At 54.2% G+C, this 13,752-nt stretch overlaps 1 protein-coding gene and 1 long non-coding RNA gene across 2 annotated transcripts in view; one reads left to right on the top strand and one right to left on the bottom strand.

Annotated features, from left to right (window-relative positions):
* Positions 1-3,112: 3,112 nt before the first annotated feature.
* ATP2C2 (ATPase secretory pathway Ca2+ transporting 2) overlaps positions 3,113-13,752 on the bottom strand; it is a 60,244-nt gene continuing 49,604 nt past the window's right edge. Inside the window, exons 16-27 of the mRNA XM_073882342.1 lie at positions 13,535-13,636; positions 11,341-11,497; positions 9,972-10,142; positions 9,141-9,238; positions 8,999-9,049; positions 7,927-8,093; positions 7,032-7,100; positions 6,824-6,940; positions 5,550-5,697; positions 4,188-4,286; positions 3,955-4,096; positions 3,113-3,249 (exon numbers count right to left, since the gene is read on the bottom strand). Coding sequence (XP_073738443.1) covers positions 3,131-3,249; positions 3,955-4,096; positions 4,188-4,286; positions 5,550-5,697; positions 6,824-6,940; positions 7,032-7,100; positions 7,927-8,093; positions 8,999-9,049; positions 9,141-9,238; positions 9,972-10,142; positions 11,341-11,497; positions 13,535-13,636 — 1,440 coding nt within the window. The 3' untranslated portion in view covers positions 3,113-3,130. The remainder of the gene's footprint in view (positions 3,250-3,954; positions 4,097-4,187; positions 4,287-5,549; positions 5,698-6,823; positions 6,941-7,031; positions 7,101-7,926; positions 8,094-8,998; positions 9,050-9,140; positions 9,239-9,971; positions 10,143-11,340; positions 11,498-13,534; positions 13,637-13,752) is intronic.
* Positions 4,275-5,275, top strand: LOC141370813 (uncharacterized). The gene is made up of 2 exons (XR_012375208.1): positions 4,275-4,781; positions 4,938-5,275. It is a non-coding gene; the product is annotated as an uncharacterized lncRNA (long non-coding RNA).

The raw sequence follows: 13,752 nt of genomic DNA, 5'->3' as shown, positions 1-13,752 counted from the left end.
TGTACATTCCTTTGTTCTCATCATGGTAAATGCACTCTTAATCCCCACCCCCCATCCCCCACGCCCGCCCCTCTGGTAACCATCAGTGTGTTCTCTATAGGTAAGAGTCTGTTTTTTGGTTTGTGTCCTTTTTTTGTTCATTTGCTTTGTTTTTTAGATGCACTTATGAGCAAAATCATACGGCATTTGTCTTTCTCTGACTTCCCTTAGAATTACACTTGCTGGGTCCATCCATGTTTCTGCAGATGGCAAGATCTCATTTTTTAAGATTTTATTAATTAGAGGATGAGTACGGGGTGGGGGCAGGGGGAGCAGGAGAGGGAGACCCCCCCCCCCCCGAGCAGGGAGCCCAGCACGGGGTCGATCTGAGGACCCCGGGATCATGACCTGAGTCGAAGACAGACGCTTAACTGATTGAGCCACCCCCGGTGCCCCCAAATCTCATTCTTTTTATAGCTGAGTAATACTCTCGGGGCCCCTGGGCGGCTCAGTCGGTTAAGCGTCCAACTCTTGATCTCAGCTCAGGTCATGATCTCGGGGTGGTGAGATCGAGCCCCAGGTCAGGCTCCAGGCCGGGTGTGGAGCCTGCTTAAGATGCTTGCTCACTCCCTGCTCCTGCCCCTCCCCTGTGCACGTAAGCACGCGTGCTCACTTGCTCTCTCTCAAAAGGCGGGCAAGCTCTCATTCTTTTTCTGGCTGAGTAATATTCCATTGTGTGTGTACTAACCTTCTGTGTCCATTCATCTGTGGAGGGGCGCGAGGCTGCTTTCATGTTCCGGCTATTACAAACAATGCTGCATAAACATGGGGGGCAAACATCTTTTTGAATTAGTGTTTTCATTTTCATTCGCTCCTCAGGAAGTTCAAAACAGAATTACCATATGACCCAGTAATTCCACTACGGTGTATTTACTCAGTTTCTCTTTCAGGGATGGTCTCGTGGGGTCAGGTCTAAGAACTCTGCCTAATCCCAGATCCCAAAGATTTTTTTTCCCTGTTTTTATTCTGGTTTAGATCTGTGGCTCATTTTGAGTTAATTTTTGTGGAAGGCATGAGGCTTGAGTCGAGGGTGGCTCTTTCTGCTGTTCCAACACCATTTATTGAAATGACGATGTTTTCTTCATTAACTTGCTTCTAAATTGTCCAGAGTCACAACATTTCCTTTTTGGGGGAATGGTTTAAACTGCATCACTGTCCTTAGAAGTTGTGGGACTAATCAGATTACTGCATATTAATGTGTTGCAATAGTTTGTGGTTTTCAAGGAATTGGTTTATTTCCTTGTTGAATTTCTGTGCCTGCGATTTTCAGTATTACTGTTGGAATATCTTGAGGGAGCTGTTGTGATCAACCACCTTCGTCCCTAATATTGGCGATTTGTATCTTTTTCCCTTGGATAAACCTCTAGCAAGACTGGCCTTTTTATTGATATTTTAAAAGAACTAGCTCTTGGATTTTTTTCAAAATCAAAAATCTTTGACTTAACTGGTTTCTGCTGTTTCCTATTTTTATTTTGGTGAATGTCCCTTTGCTGCTGAGGGGTGAGCATTCTATAAAAATGGGAGTCAAGCTAAGTTGCTTAACAGTGTTCAAGTCTGCTACATTTTGATGAAAAGATGGTTTACATTTGGGTGTGGTCTGATTTATCTGTTTTACTTTGTGGTCAGCATGTTGGGTCTTGGGCAGTAAGATCTCACCTGTCCCTGTTAGTCGTCTTTATCTTTGACCTTGACAGTGTACCCTGGGCTGTTCTGTATGGTATTTATTAAGGATTAAGAGTACTTTTTTATGTTGTTACTGCAAGTATCCGTCGACCCTGATTGTTCTTATTTTTTAAGGGGCAGCCTGGTGCTTGGAGGTGCCCCCCAGAGCCATGGTGTGTGGCAGGCTGCGTGTGTGGCAGTTGCTGAGCCGGTATCACCCCTGCCCGAATGGCTTCCTCTCAGGCAGCCCCCTCGATCATCTTTTTGTAGGGATGGCCCATGTGTGTGTCTTCCTTTAGCTCTGGTGTCATCAGCGGGGGTTGTGGAGGGAGGAGAGTCACCCCAGGCCATGCATCTTCCTTCCAAGGATTCCAAACTTTGCCTGGGAGCTGCAGGGGTCCACTCTGACCTCCCTCTCCCTGGTCTGGCCCAGGTGTCTGTCACCACCCCAGGCAGCCCAGGTTTTGGGCGAGAGGGTTACTTTTCTGTGTCAGTTTGGCCAGGCTGTGGTGCCCAGCTGTTTGGTCAAATACCAGTCTAGCTGTTTCCGTGAGGGATTTTTTTTAGGTGTGCTTAAAATTTCAATCAGTTGGCTTTGGATCACAGAGGTTGCCTCCATAACATGGGTGAGCCTCATCCCCTCAGTTGAAGGCTTGAGAGAGAGGCCTGGGATGCCCGGGAAGGAAGGAGTCCCATGGCGGCGTGCTCCTGAGCTGCCAGCCCCCGCAGTAGCGTGAGCCGGTATCTTAGAACACGGCTGTGTTCCTCTTTGTCCCCATCCTAATAACTGGGGGGGGGGGGGCTGGTGGTTACAGCTGTGGCCTCATGTCACAGACGCTCCTCCTCCGTGGTGGCTTCCTGCCTGGCTGCTGCCCTCCCTTACGAACCAACAGTCCTGGCTCTCATCTTCTGGCAGCTGGGAAGCGTGCTGGGTCCTGGGGCCCAAGGGAAAGGCCCTTTACTGTGGACCTTAGAGGACGGGGGCTTGGCTCAGGCCTCTCAGAGCTGGACCGTTGGTCGCCCTGGACGTGGTTGTGAACAACAGGCTTCGTGGATTTCCAGAAGTGGCGTAAGGTTTCCCACGTGGTCGCTTCTAGGGAAAACGCGAACCAGGCGCGGGCCCAGCACTCCACAAAACGCCTCCAAGCCCCCGCCTGACGGGTGAGGAGACGGGGCCTCAGAGCAGAAGCCGTGGCCCCTAGGCCGGGCCCCCCATCTTACCCATGATGGTTGATACAAATCACTGTGGTTTAATAAATAGCGAGGTGTTTCTGTGCCGTGTGCTCCCAGCCCGTCTCCGAGGCCAGGGGTGGAGCCGGGTGAGGGGCCGGCCGCACGGTGTCCTAAGAGCACCCCTCTGACGAGGGGCTAGGGGAAGGGCCACAGTCACGAAAAAAGAGATTTAGGGATTTTACACAGGTGGGGGCCACTAGATGTCTTCTGGGTGAGTCTGGGCTTTCTTGGCTCTGGAGAAGAATTTTTCACATAGTTTGAGGAGCTCTGACAAAATGAACACAGATGAGGCCAATCCAGTTAAAAGCAACAAATCTGCCAAAAGGGGAAAGGAAAAAAGGAGTCAGCACAGGTTGGCCTCTGCCCACCAGCTTGCGGGAACCTCGGCCCGGACCTCCTTTTCCTCCATTTTGTCTTTAGTCACAGAGACCCCAGAGGTGAGCGGGGAGGACCCAGGAGCCGCAGACCAGACCTTTCCCTTCCCGGAAGCAGATCTCAACCCAGCGCGCACGACGCGGCAGAGCAAGCTCCACCATGACCACCCTCTGTTTCCAGGTGGCTTTGGCGGAGGGGCAGGTGTTACCCACCTCAGCTAGAACAGGACCCTCATCCCTCCTCTCATCCAGCATGAGGGCAGATGCCCCAACCCCTACTTCGGGCGCCCCGGGCACCCCACACTGACTCGTTCCAGTGGGTCAATCCCTAGCCCTTGCCCTGACCCCACAGAACCTTCCCTGGCTGCCCGTTGCCAACATTTCAGTACGAACATGGTGCCCATTGCCACTGGGGGGCAGAATGAGCCCAGACTTGCCCCCCACGGTGCAGACCCGGGGCCTTGCTGTATATGCTCCGAGCTGCCAGCCTTGGCACAAGGCCAGGAGGCCACGTCCCCTGCTGCCCGCGGTGCCTCTTCCGGTGGCTCCCCGTATGCTCATCCCCCAGCACAGCGCGCTCCCACCCCGTGCCCACCACAGGGCACAGGCGGGGGGGGGGGGTTAGGTGCTGACCCCTCCCACTCACCGAGTGCGCCCAGGTTCTCCGTCTGGAAGACCTTCTGCAGGGGAGGGATGTAAATCACGGCCAGCTGCCCCAGAATTGACCCCAGCACCGAGTACAGGAACATGGGGTTCCGGAGAAAACCGATCTCAAATATCAACTTGGTCTGCGGGAGGAGGAGGGCACGTGTCGTCAGCGCTTCTGAGAACAGGATTGGGTCCTGCAGGGAAGGGAGGAGAAGGCAGCCCGGGGCTCACCTGAGAGCGGCAGGTCAAGGCGTTGAAGAGGTCAAAGAACACAAAGCAGGTGAAGGTCATGGTCGTGGTGCGTGGGGTGCTGGCCCTGTCTGCGGGGATCTGGAACACAAAGGCACGGGCTGAGCGGGTCCAGGAAGGCTGTGCGCTTCCCGCAATGAACTCGTCGTCGTCCTCGAGCCAAGGGAACAGCAACTCCAGCGTGGGCCTGAACTGCCCCGCGGGGAGCACCCTTACCGGGAACTGACCGGACCCTCCCCTCGGGCTGGCAGCGGCTGATGTAACAGGGGACATGGGTCTCAGGACCCTCCCCATCAACCCCGACAGCTGGGGGGGCCAGCAGTCCTCCTTCAGGAACTTTGGCTGCCTCCCACACCCGAGCTGAAACCTTGCGCAGAGAAAGGGAATGTCCCTCCCTCCAGCAGGTGACCCTGTCTCCTGGGAGGGGACATTGCTACAGCTTCAGCCCCTGAGCAGAACATCCCTTCCTAGAGGAAGATAGGGAACGGAGACCCTCCCTGGTTCGTGCACTGCTGCTCAGGACCTGAGGCAGGTCTCCTTCCCCTTGACCTCTCAGGGCCGGGCCTGGAGCCGCAGGTGAGAGAGCCGCACATTCTCACCCAAACTTCTCCCTGCCTGGGCTTGCCGGCTGGACCAGGATTCTCTGCAGACTCCCCTGGTGGCGGGGGGTGCATGTGAGTTAGGCCTCCACCAGGACTCCGGAGTCGGGCTCTAAGAATCTGCATTTCCAAGGTCCTGGAGAGGTGGAGGCTGCTGTGGGGACCCGATGCTGAGGGCCGCTGTGTGAGCCCAGGAGGGCCTGGGTCCCTGTCCCCACCAAGTGCAGCACACAGGCTGGAGGAAGGGGAGGCCTCACCTGCCTGGCAGGTGAGAATTTGGGAAAAAGGGCCGCTCCTCTGGAGAAAAACTGAGAATCTGGGGGGGACCCCGTGTCCCGTCCCTCTTGCTGCACGTGGCACCTGCCCGGTTCTCCAGCCAGAGCACTGCATGTTGGCACGGGGGCCACCAATAGGTGGCCCATGAGTTCCTGCAAATAATCCCCTCCAGGGAATAAACTTCCTTTCCGTAAATTTCAAGTTGTTGCCGTGAGAACAGAAAGCGGCATCGGGTCCCGGTTAGAGTAAAATCTCTTTTCTTTTCCACGCCTGGGAAGCCTCCTACCCCCCCCCCCCCCCCCCCCCGCTGCGGACAGCTCCTGCTGCCCCTGTACGTGTACACGCGTCTCCCCGGTCAGAGCCTGTGCCCCACGGCGGGGCAGGGACTGTCCACAGCCCCGGCCCCGAGTCTCGCACGTCAGGGGCTTCGCGAATACCGGCTTAATGAGTCAGGGAGGACTTGCCTCACCTCTTTCCAGAAGATAAAGAGGGTCCCGCTGATGATGACGGCAGCCGACAGAAGGATCTTAAGGATGAGGGCTCTACCGAGGATGGTGTCCTTGACGTTCCGTGGGGGCTGCTGGAGGGTGTCTCTGTCCACCGGCTCTACCCCCAAGCTGCTCGGAACAAGACATGGGGCGCCCTGACGTAAACCACTGAGAAGGGTCACTTCAGACAGCTGGGCAGCGGCTGAACAAGCACATCTGGAGTGGAGCACGAACCTTCCAGGCTCCCTGGTGAGCTCCACAGGCACGGCGGGGCTGTGGGGCTCAGGGAGCTGGGGCCCAGCGCCTCCAGGCTGTCCACGCAAGCCGGGGCCCTGACAGCCCAGCCCCTTCCATGGTGCACGCCCCCCCCCCCCCCAGCCTGGGCCCCCCGGGCAGCCCTACCCTCCCCCCATCCCTGAGCTCAGTGGAAGAAAACCTCCCCCGGGGTTGGCCACACCACGGTCCTGGAACCACCCCGCGTCCCCCTGCGGGCTGGATAAATGGGATCCACCACAGAGCCCCTTACTGACTGAGCAGACTGTGAAACAGTGGGGGGGGCCGTGGGGGGGACCCCGCTTCACTCCTGGCCCATTCCCAGCATAAAAAGAGGACTCTTGCCCTTGGCAGCTGTAACTGGTGATACTGAATTCATATTAGTAACGTAATATGTATCAAATATAATCAGATGACACAACACTGTGCCCCGGCAGAGGTCATTCTCTCTCCTGCACCATTCGGCTAGCCTAACACTCCCTTCTGATCCATCCATCCAACAACTCACTCATTGACCAGCCCCCGTGTGCCAGGCACTGTTCTAGGAGCTGGGGATACTGCAGGGAACATAACCACAAACCTTGCCCAAGGGGAGACGGATCTTAGAGACAAGCACGGACATACGTGTATATTTTCTCCCCTAGGGAAATATAAAGCAGGGAAGTGAATGAGAGCCAGGAGGCTGCTTGTTAGAGTACTCAGGGAGGACTTCTCAGAGGTGGTGACCTGAAGAGAGGGGCTGAGCCCTGGAGCTGTACAGGGACAGCTCCCCCACCGACCCTGGCTGCCCACACAGGCCCTTCCTCCCACGCCCAGGGCATGCCGCTGTCCATCTTCCTCCTCATGCACCATAGTCAAGTGTTCTAGGACTCCTGGGGACAGTGACTGTGTTTGCACCCACACTCTGTGCAGGGGCCCGAGGCTGCAGAGGGGGGCAGCCCGGTGGAAATGGCGCAGTTTCCCGGCCAACCCGGAGCCTCACCTCTGTGCTGGTGGCCCGTCCATGATGATGTTGATCCACAGGATCTGCATGGCGTTGAGGGGGCTGGGCAGGTTGCACACAGTGGACAGAGTGATGAGGCTCAAGGCTGAGATGCTCCTGCGGGGCACACACACGGCACATTCGATGGCTGCTTGCGAGACGGGCGCACAGCACCTGACGGCACTAGGAGCTGCTGGCCTCGACTTACGTGCTCAGCTGAAACCGGACGAAGTTTTTGATGTTATGAAAAATCCCCTTGCCTTCCTCCACCGCATTCCTGCAAGAGAGGAGAAAGTGTTTATGCACAAAGATGGCCCTGGTGGAAAGGTTCAGGCACCTGCGTTAGCCGCAACAGGAAGCGATGTCACCAGAGATGGCCTCGTGCTTGGGCACCACTTCCTGTTTCCCCTCGCTGCTCCAGGCCATGCCCACGGAGGACAATGATGTCCTGACCGGCGCCCTCGGGCGCTCCCACCCCCAATTACTTCAATTCATTTATGAGGAAAGACTTAACTAGAACGGATTAAAATTAGATCTAGAGGGCAGGCAAAATTTTTTTTTAAGAAAACAAAAAAGTGAAGCAAGAAAACAGGTGCTTTGTCATCCTGGCAGCTTGAGATCACATCAGCAATGCAGACATTACTGCCTCATCTCCGTCAACGCGTGAAACATCCGTGTGGGTGCAAACACGACCCTAGACTCAAACCACGCATATTCACTTTTAGTGGTTTTTACTTAACACTACAGTGTGAGCATTTCTGTGTCTTTGATACATCCCTCAAAACATCATTTTTAATAGCCTCGGAGTACTCCTGCTCTCGCTGTTGGCAGCTAGGGTAGTCTAGGATATCCCCATAAATGGTGCTGCAGCGACCGCACGGGCATGTGCCTCCATCTGCGCACCTGATCCCGGCTCTCCCGCCAGGTGCACCCTCGGGCTGCAAGTAGGGTCTGCTGCACGTGTCTGTAGCATCCCCCCCAGGTGCTGTGTGTGCCTGGGACACCCGTGTCTCTAGCAGAACAGATTTGGGGGGTGGGCAGCTGGTTACGCCGGGCATTTCTGCCACTAAAAAACAAAACCAAACACCTACGGAGCAACTTACATGATGGTTGAGAAGTCATCGTCCACGAGGATCATGCTGGCAGCCTCTTTGCTAACGTCTGTCCCCGTCTGCCCCATGGCAATCCCGATGTCCGCGGACTTCAGGGCGACCGCATCATTCACCCCATCTCCTGTCATGGCCACGATTGCCCCCGATTCCTGCAAAGCCTTGGTAAGGAAGAGGCGAGTGAAGGTTGCAGCCCTTCCAGAACCTTGCTTCTCTCTGGATGCTCTGCCTCTCCCACCGCATGGCCAACAGCAGAAGCCCCTCTCTCGAGTCAGCTGGCCGGAGTCTGAACCCCAGCCCCACCTGCACCAGCTGTGGGAATTGGGCAAGCCCTGAACCTCTCAGCCTCAGCTTCTCCATTGGCAAAGTGTGGGCAACTTGTCCCTCCTCCCCTGAGAGCGACAGTAAGACCGCGGGTGTGAGGCTCATGAGTGTTGTCCATCTCCATTAATAAAAGTCACCTTACCCCTGAAACCATGCAGTGCCCAGTAAGTACTAATGTTTTCTCTTAGGAATACCGTGCAGAGAGATTTGCTCCCGAGAACTAAAACCCCCCCAAATAGCATAAAGGATAAAACGGCCCGGAGCTACAGAGCACATCTTCCAAGCGCATGCAGGTGGGAGGCCGAGCACAGCAGCAGGGCCCTCCTCCCCGCACGACAAAGCCACACCCGTTCTCGGCTGGGCGCCCGCTGCGTGCCAGGCGCTGCACCAGGCACTCCAAGGCCTGGCCTCCTCTCATCCGCTCACCAGCCTTGGGAATTAGCTGACATCATTCAAACTACCCTCCATTTACAGATGGGGAAACTGAGGCCTGGAGGTAAGTAATGAGAATGATGCCAAAGAGCACTCGGCTAACAGAGGCTAGCTGCTTTTTATTTTTCTCTCTGCACCACCCAATCCCTGCTCCTGTTTTTGGTGTATGTGGCAAAGGTCCCCCTGTTCTCCTCCCCACAGTTTGAGGATGGCCGAGGCTCCCGCCAGCTTGGGCCCTGGACCAGCCCTGGAGCAGAGCCCTCCATCGTCCTGGACTGACCCTAACAGACAAATGAGGCACCCAGCTTACCTTTATGATTTTGAGCTTGTGCTTTGGGCTGGTCCTGAAGAACACAGATACCTGGACACAGAGGCGCAGAAGAGCAGAATCCATGAACTTGGAGCTGAAACTCCCCCCCTCCCCCGCAATGAAACCCCTAGGAGGAACCTACCTTTCCGACGCGGTCAGTCAGCTCTTCCTGCTCCATACTGTCCACCTCTTCCCCGGACATGGCTCTCAGCTTCCCATTGCAAAGGCCGATGTTCCTTCCTGCACGGTGCCAAGAATCTGTTCTGAGCACTTGCTCCCAAGCCTGAGACCGCTCCCGTGCCCGCCCCTCACTGCCCCTGCCTGCCCCCCAGTCCCTGCCCGGGCCACAGAGAATGACGAGAAGAAAACCATGATGGCATCATGCACTGAGCACCTGCCCTGTCACATGATCTCAATGCCATCCACGCAATTAACTTGCAACAGAGGCCTTGTTATCCCTGCTTTAAAGGCAAGGCAAGGGAGGGCAGGGACTTCCCCAAGGTCACAGAGCTGGTGAGGGGTGATGCTGGAACCAGATGTGGTTTTGTCTGATTCCAGAGCCTCTGATCTTTTCTCGGGGCTGGGTGCCTTGAGATAGGGCAGGGAGCAGACCAAGGTGTGACTCCCTCATTATATCAGTAAGTAGAATCACAAGAGGGCTACTGGCCCTCTGCAGGCGAAGAGCCTGGAGGTCAGAGTGGTTCAGTGACTTGTGGGCACACGGCACGCAGCAGAAGCCAGCCCAGAAGTGAACACCAGGAATGACGCTGCCTGGGAAGAGGAAGCAAGCTCGGGGGTAAAGGCTCCCAGCACGCGGGAGGTTGTCAGTGGGCACTAAGGCTCTGCCCCCTTCGGAGGACCTGCCAACATTTTAGGGCCAACCGTGTGAAGGTGGAGCGCTGGTCCTCGAAGCTCACAGTCACCGTGCGCAGTCCCGACGAGGACCCACCGGCCGCCCGCCCTCCCCGCTTACCTATGGCGTAGGCGGTCTCCAGGCCGTCGCCCGTTATCATCTTCACCGACACGCCCGACTGACAGAGCACCTGCACTGCTTCCTTCACGCCAGCCCTCGGAGGGTCGATGATCCCGACGAGCCCCAGGAAAGTCAGCCTCCCCAGCTCGGGCCCAGAGGCCAGGGCCAGCACTGAGGAGACACCAAGAGCCACAGAGGGTCCACCGGGGGCCGAGGGCCGTGAAGTCCCCAGTCAGCCCGGCCCCTCTACAGCCCTGATCCTCCTCTGCCTGCGCGGGGCTCCCCGGGGCTCTGGATGGCTGGCCCCGAGGTAGAGAGAAATGTAGAGACAACCTGACCAGCAGAAAGTAAGACTTTCGTCCGCTGGTGGTATAAATCCCAACCACACCCCAACCAGAGGGACCAGAAGGAAATCTGCGAGCTGACATGCAATGGCACGGTCCGAACAGCTCTTCTTGTCTTTGCTGTTGCCACCTGCCCTTGTAGGGGAGCAGCTGCAGGGGAAGAAAAGGTGCAGGAGGGCACTACGGGGTACAGGCTCTGTGTGCTGGCTTGTCCTCGCCTTGATTCTGGGGAACCAGTGCTCCCAGAGGGGGTGTTGTGAGAATGACCTTACTTTGTCACTTTCCTGATACTGGAGGGGCCACGGTGCCCTTCCTCCCTTTCCCAAAGCTACCCTCCCCACCCTGCTTGGCTCCATCTCAGCAGACTGGGACATCCTCACCTTGTACGCTTGTCAGCAAGCTGCTAGCAATTTATCATGTCTCTTTCCTGAAGGGAAAAACCAAGGCAACTGGCACCCGGCCCAAAGCTTCTCATTTCCCCCAGAGAGAGAAGACAAGGGTTCCAGAGTGTTTTTAAATACTTCCTCCGACAGTGGACGGGCTGACAAATGGCACTCTGGGAAACGTGAGCTTTAATGTTCGGCTCATCAGGGGAGGTGTTGCCCCTGGTGCGGAAAACTGGAAATGGCCAAGGAATGAAATGACTGCCTTGATTTCAAAGAGCTTTGGGTTTTCCTGATGGTAAGCAATGAGCAAGAAGACCAATGAGGAAAATCAGTGTTTCTGGTACGCCTCCTTCATCTGTCTTAGAAACGTCAGCAGGGAGGCACCAGCCTTTCTCATACACATGAGCTGCGTCTGGACTAACAGGTGTCATTTGGTGGCTGGGCTTGCTGGGGGTGGGTGGGGGGGTGGCTGTCTGTCTTTCATCTGCCCATTAATTCCCCGTTTGCCTTACTCTCATTAGCACACCACCCGACTGCTGCTCTGATCAATCCCCTTACTAAGAACCCTGCATCAATGCACTTTAAAGTCAGTGGTGCACTTGAACTTAAAGCTCGGGGCTGGGGACCAAAGGTACTGACCACGCAAGCCAAGTGACCCCATCCTCTTCTCTTCCTGCTGGCAGAAGGATCTCTGTTGGGGTGTCAGTGGCAGGGGGATGCCTCCATTGTTGTACATGGTACAGTAATTAATCACTTCTTCAAAGGCCCCCTTCATGAAGTAAATGTCTTCCTGGTCCTTGGAAAAGAAAAAAAGTCCGCTGTCATTGGATGCTTCAGCTCTTGGTGACTGTCACCTCGTGCACACAGCGATGCTCACGGTGGGGCTATTTCTAGTGGACCGTTATTGCTTACCAATACAGGATGGGTTAGATAAATTACAGGAAAGCCACATGACAGAATATCACACAGCCCATAGAAGGATGGAGGTGGATCTTTGATCCGCACCCGACTCTGTGTGAAGTCCCTTGTTAATGTCAGTGCATTTCACGAACCGGTCAACCCCCAGGCACCGTTACACCTCTGTGTGTGGGATTGCGTGCTAGATGTCTATTTAACGGGCACGTACCATTTCTGTTGTGCTCACCGCTGCACATGGCTCATAAAAGGGAACCCAAACAAGCCCCTAACTGTTTTCCTGTGTATTTAAGCTCCATCTCCTGTAGATGGTAAGCTCTGGGCAGAAGGTGCTGTGCCAGTATGGGTCACTCTGTCCCCGGCATGAGCACTGAGCCTGAATGCTCACGGCGGGCAGGGAATGAGCTTGTATGAACGGGATACAGAAAGGTGTCTAAGACATCACCGTAAGGGGAAAAAAAGCAAATTACAAACACTATCTACAGCACGACCTAGTTTTAAAACTACCACCCCATATGTTGCTGTGTGCATATTTAGAACCTGGAATATTCCATCCCAGACTGCTGGGTTGGGGGGGGTGGTTGGTGATGGGTCAGGAGAGAAGAGGGGCTGGGTTATAAGGAGCTCCCATTTTTAAAGTCATACTTCCATAATTTATTTCAATGAGAATATATTACTATTGTCTTTGGAGAAAAAAAAAGATTTGAAGTTATTAAAACATTTAAAAAATCTGTAACCCCTTTTAAGCAGAGAGTATTTGTACACCCATCTACTCATGGCAAAGGTCTGAAACGTGCTGGCCAAGCCGCCCACTACCCTGAACAACAGAGGAGGAATCTCAGCACGAGCAAGATGTGACAGGTTCCAGAAAGAATAGGAGAGAAGTAAAGGGCTGGAGAAAAAGGTGGAAAGCAATACAAAAAAACTTAAAAAAAAAAAACAAAACCCTTTTATTGTAGAAGATCTGAAAAGCTACAGAAGGTTAAAAAAGAAAAAGAGGGGAGAAAGAAGTCAGCTGTCATCCCCAAGCAGGGTAGCCATGAATAGTTTGGGGTATGTTCCTATGGTCCCTCAAACCAGGTGCACACGCATGCGCGTCTATATGCACCCATGTGATGTGTGAGCTCACTGTTCACACCGTCTGTGCTGGGTGCTGGGATGTGCCTCCTGATCCCCCTTCAGGAAGGAAGGACTGTCCCCACCTGGTGATGATCAAAGGTGCTCGTACCTGTAAAGAACTCGGCACCAGGGTGTGAAGAAAAGACCCCCAAGGTAGCAAGGGGGGGTGGTCACTGTCAATGGTAGGAGCGTGCATCAAAATTCCCAGCAAACACAAGTTGCTGGCTCTACTCCTGATTTTCTTTTTAAAGATTTTCTCTTTCTTTTCTTTCTTTTTTCTTTCTCTTTCTTTCTTTTTCTCTTTCTTTCTTTCGTTATTTATTTGAGAGAAAGAGAGCTTGCGAGCAGGGTGAGAAGCGGAGTGGGGAGAGGGGAAAGAATCTCAAGCAGACTCTGCGCTCAGTGTGGAGCCTGAGAGAGGACTCAGTCTCATGACCCTGAGATCATGATCTGAGCCAAAAACGAGAGTCAGATGCTTGACCAAGGCACCACCCAGGCGCCCCGCACTCCTGATATTTCTGACTCTGAGGTTCTGCGTGGAGCCTGAGAATCTGCATTTTTAACAAATTCCCAGGGGATGCTGCTGGTCCAGAAACCCCACTCTGAGAACTACTGTTTCAGACAAAAATCTCAGAAGAGAACCCAAGATAATCAATGATCTAATTGCTATCAAATGTATTTTCATGTATTTGAAACTTCATAGAAGCTAGGAGCTTTAAACTCTCCTGCTTGATGCCTGCATTTTCGTTCCTCTGGGGTGTAGGGGAGAGGGTGGGAAGGGGCAGAGAAGCAAACTCACCTCGTTCTTGGGGCTGCACTTTACTGCCATCCATTTCTGCTCCGAACTGAATGGAATCTCTTTTTTTCTCACATATGAATCTTTAGTATCACTTAAGTCCATCTAGGATAATAACATGCAAGCTCCCAGAGAGTCATCCTAAACCAATCTCTATGCAAAGTGCAGTCCACTTAAATTATTCATGATTCAAACCATTTCCGGCAGATGAGAAATCCAAC

This window comes from Callorhinus ursinus, unplaced genomic scaffold (genome assembly GCF_003265705.2).
Source record: "Callorhinus ursinus isolate GAN/ISIS: 27379988/994484 unplaced genomic scaffold, GSC_fseal_2.0 scaffold46, whole genome shotgun sequence".
NCBI lineage: Eukaryota > Metazoa > Chordata > Mammalia > Carnivora > Otariidae > Callorhinus > Callorhinus ursinus.
Note: the sequence above shows the minus strand (reverse complement) of the source record. Positions and strands in the feature narration are given on the sequence as shown.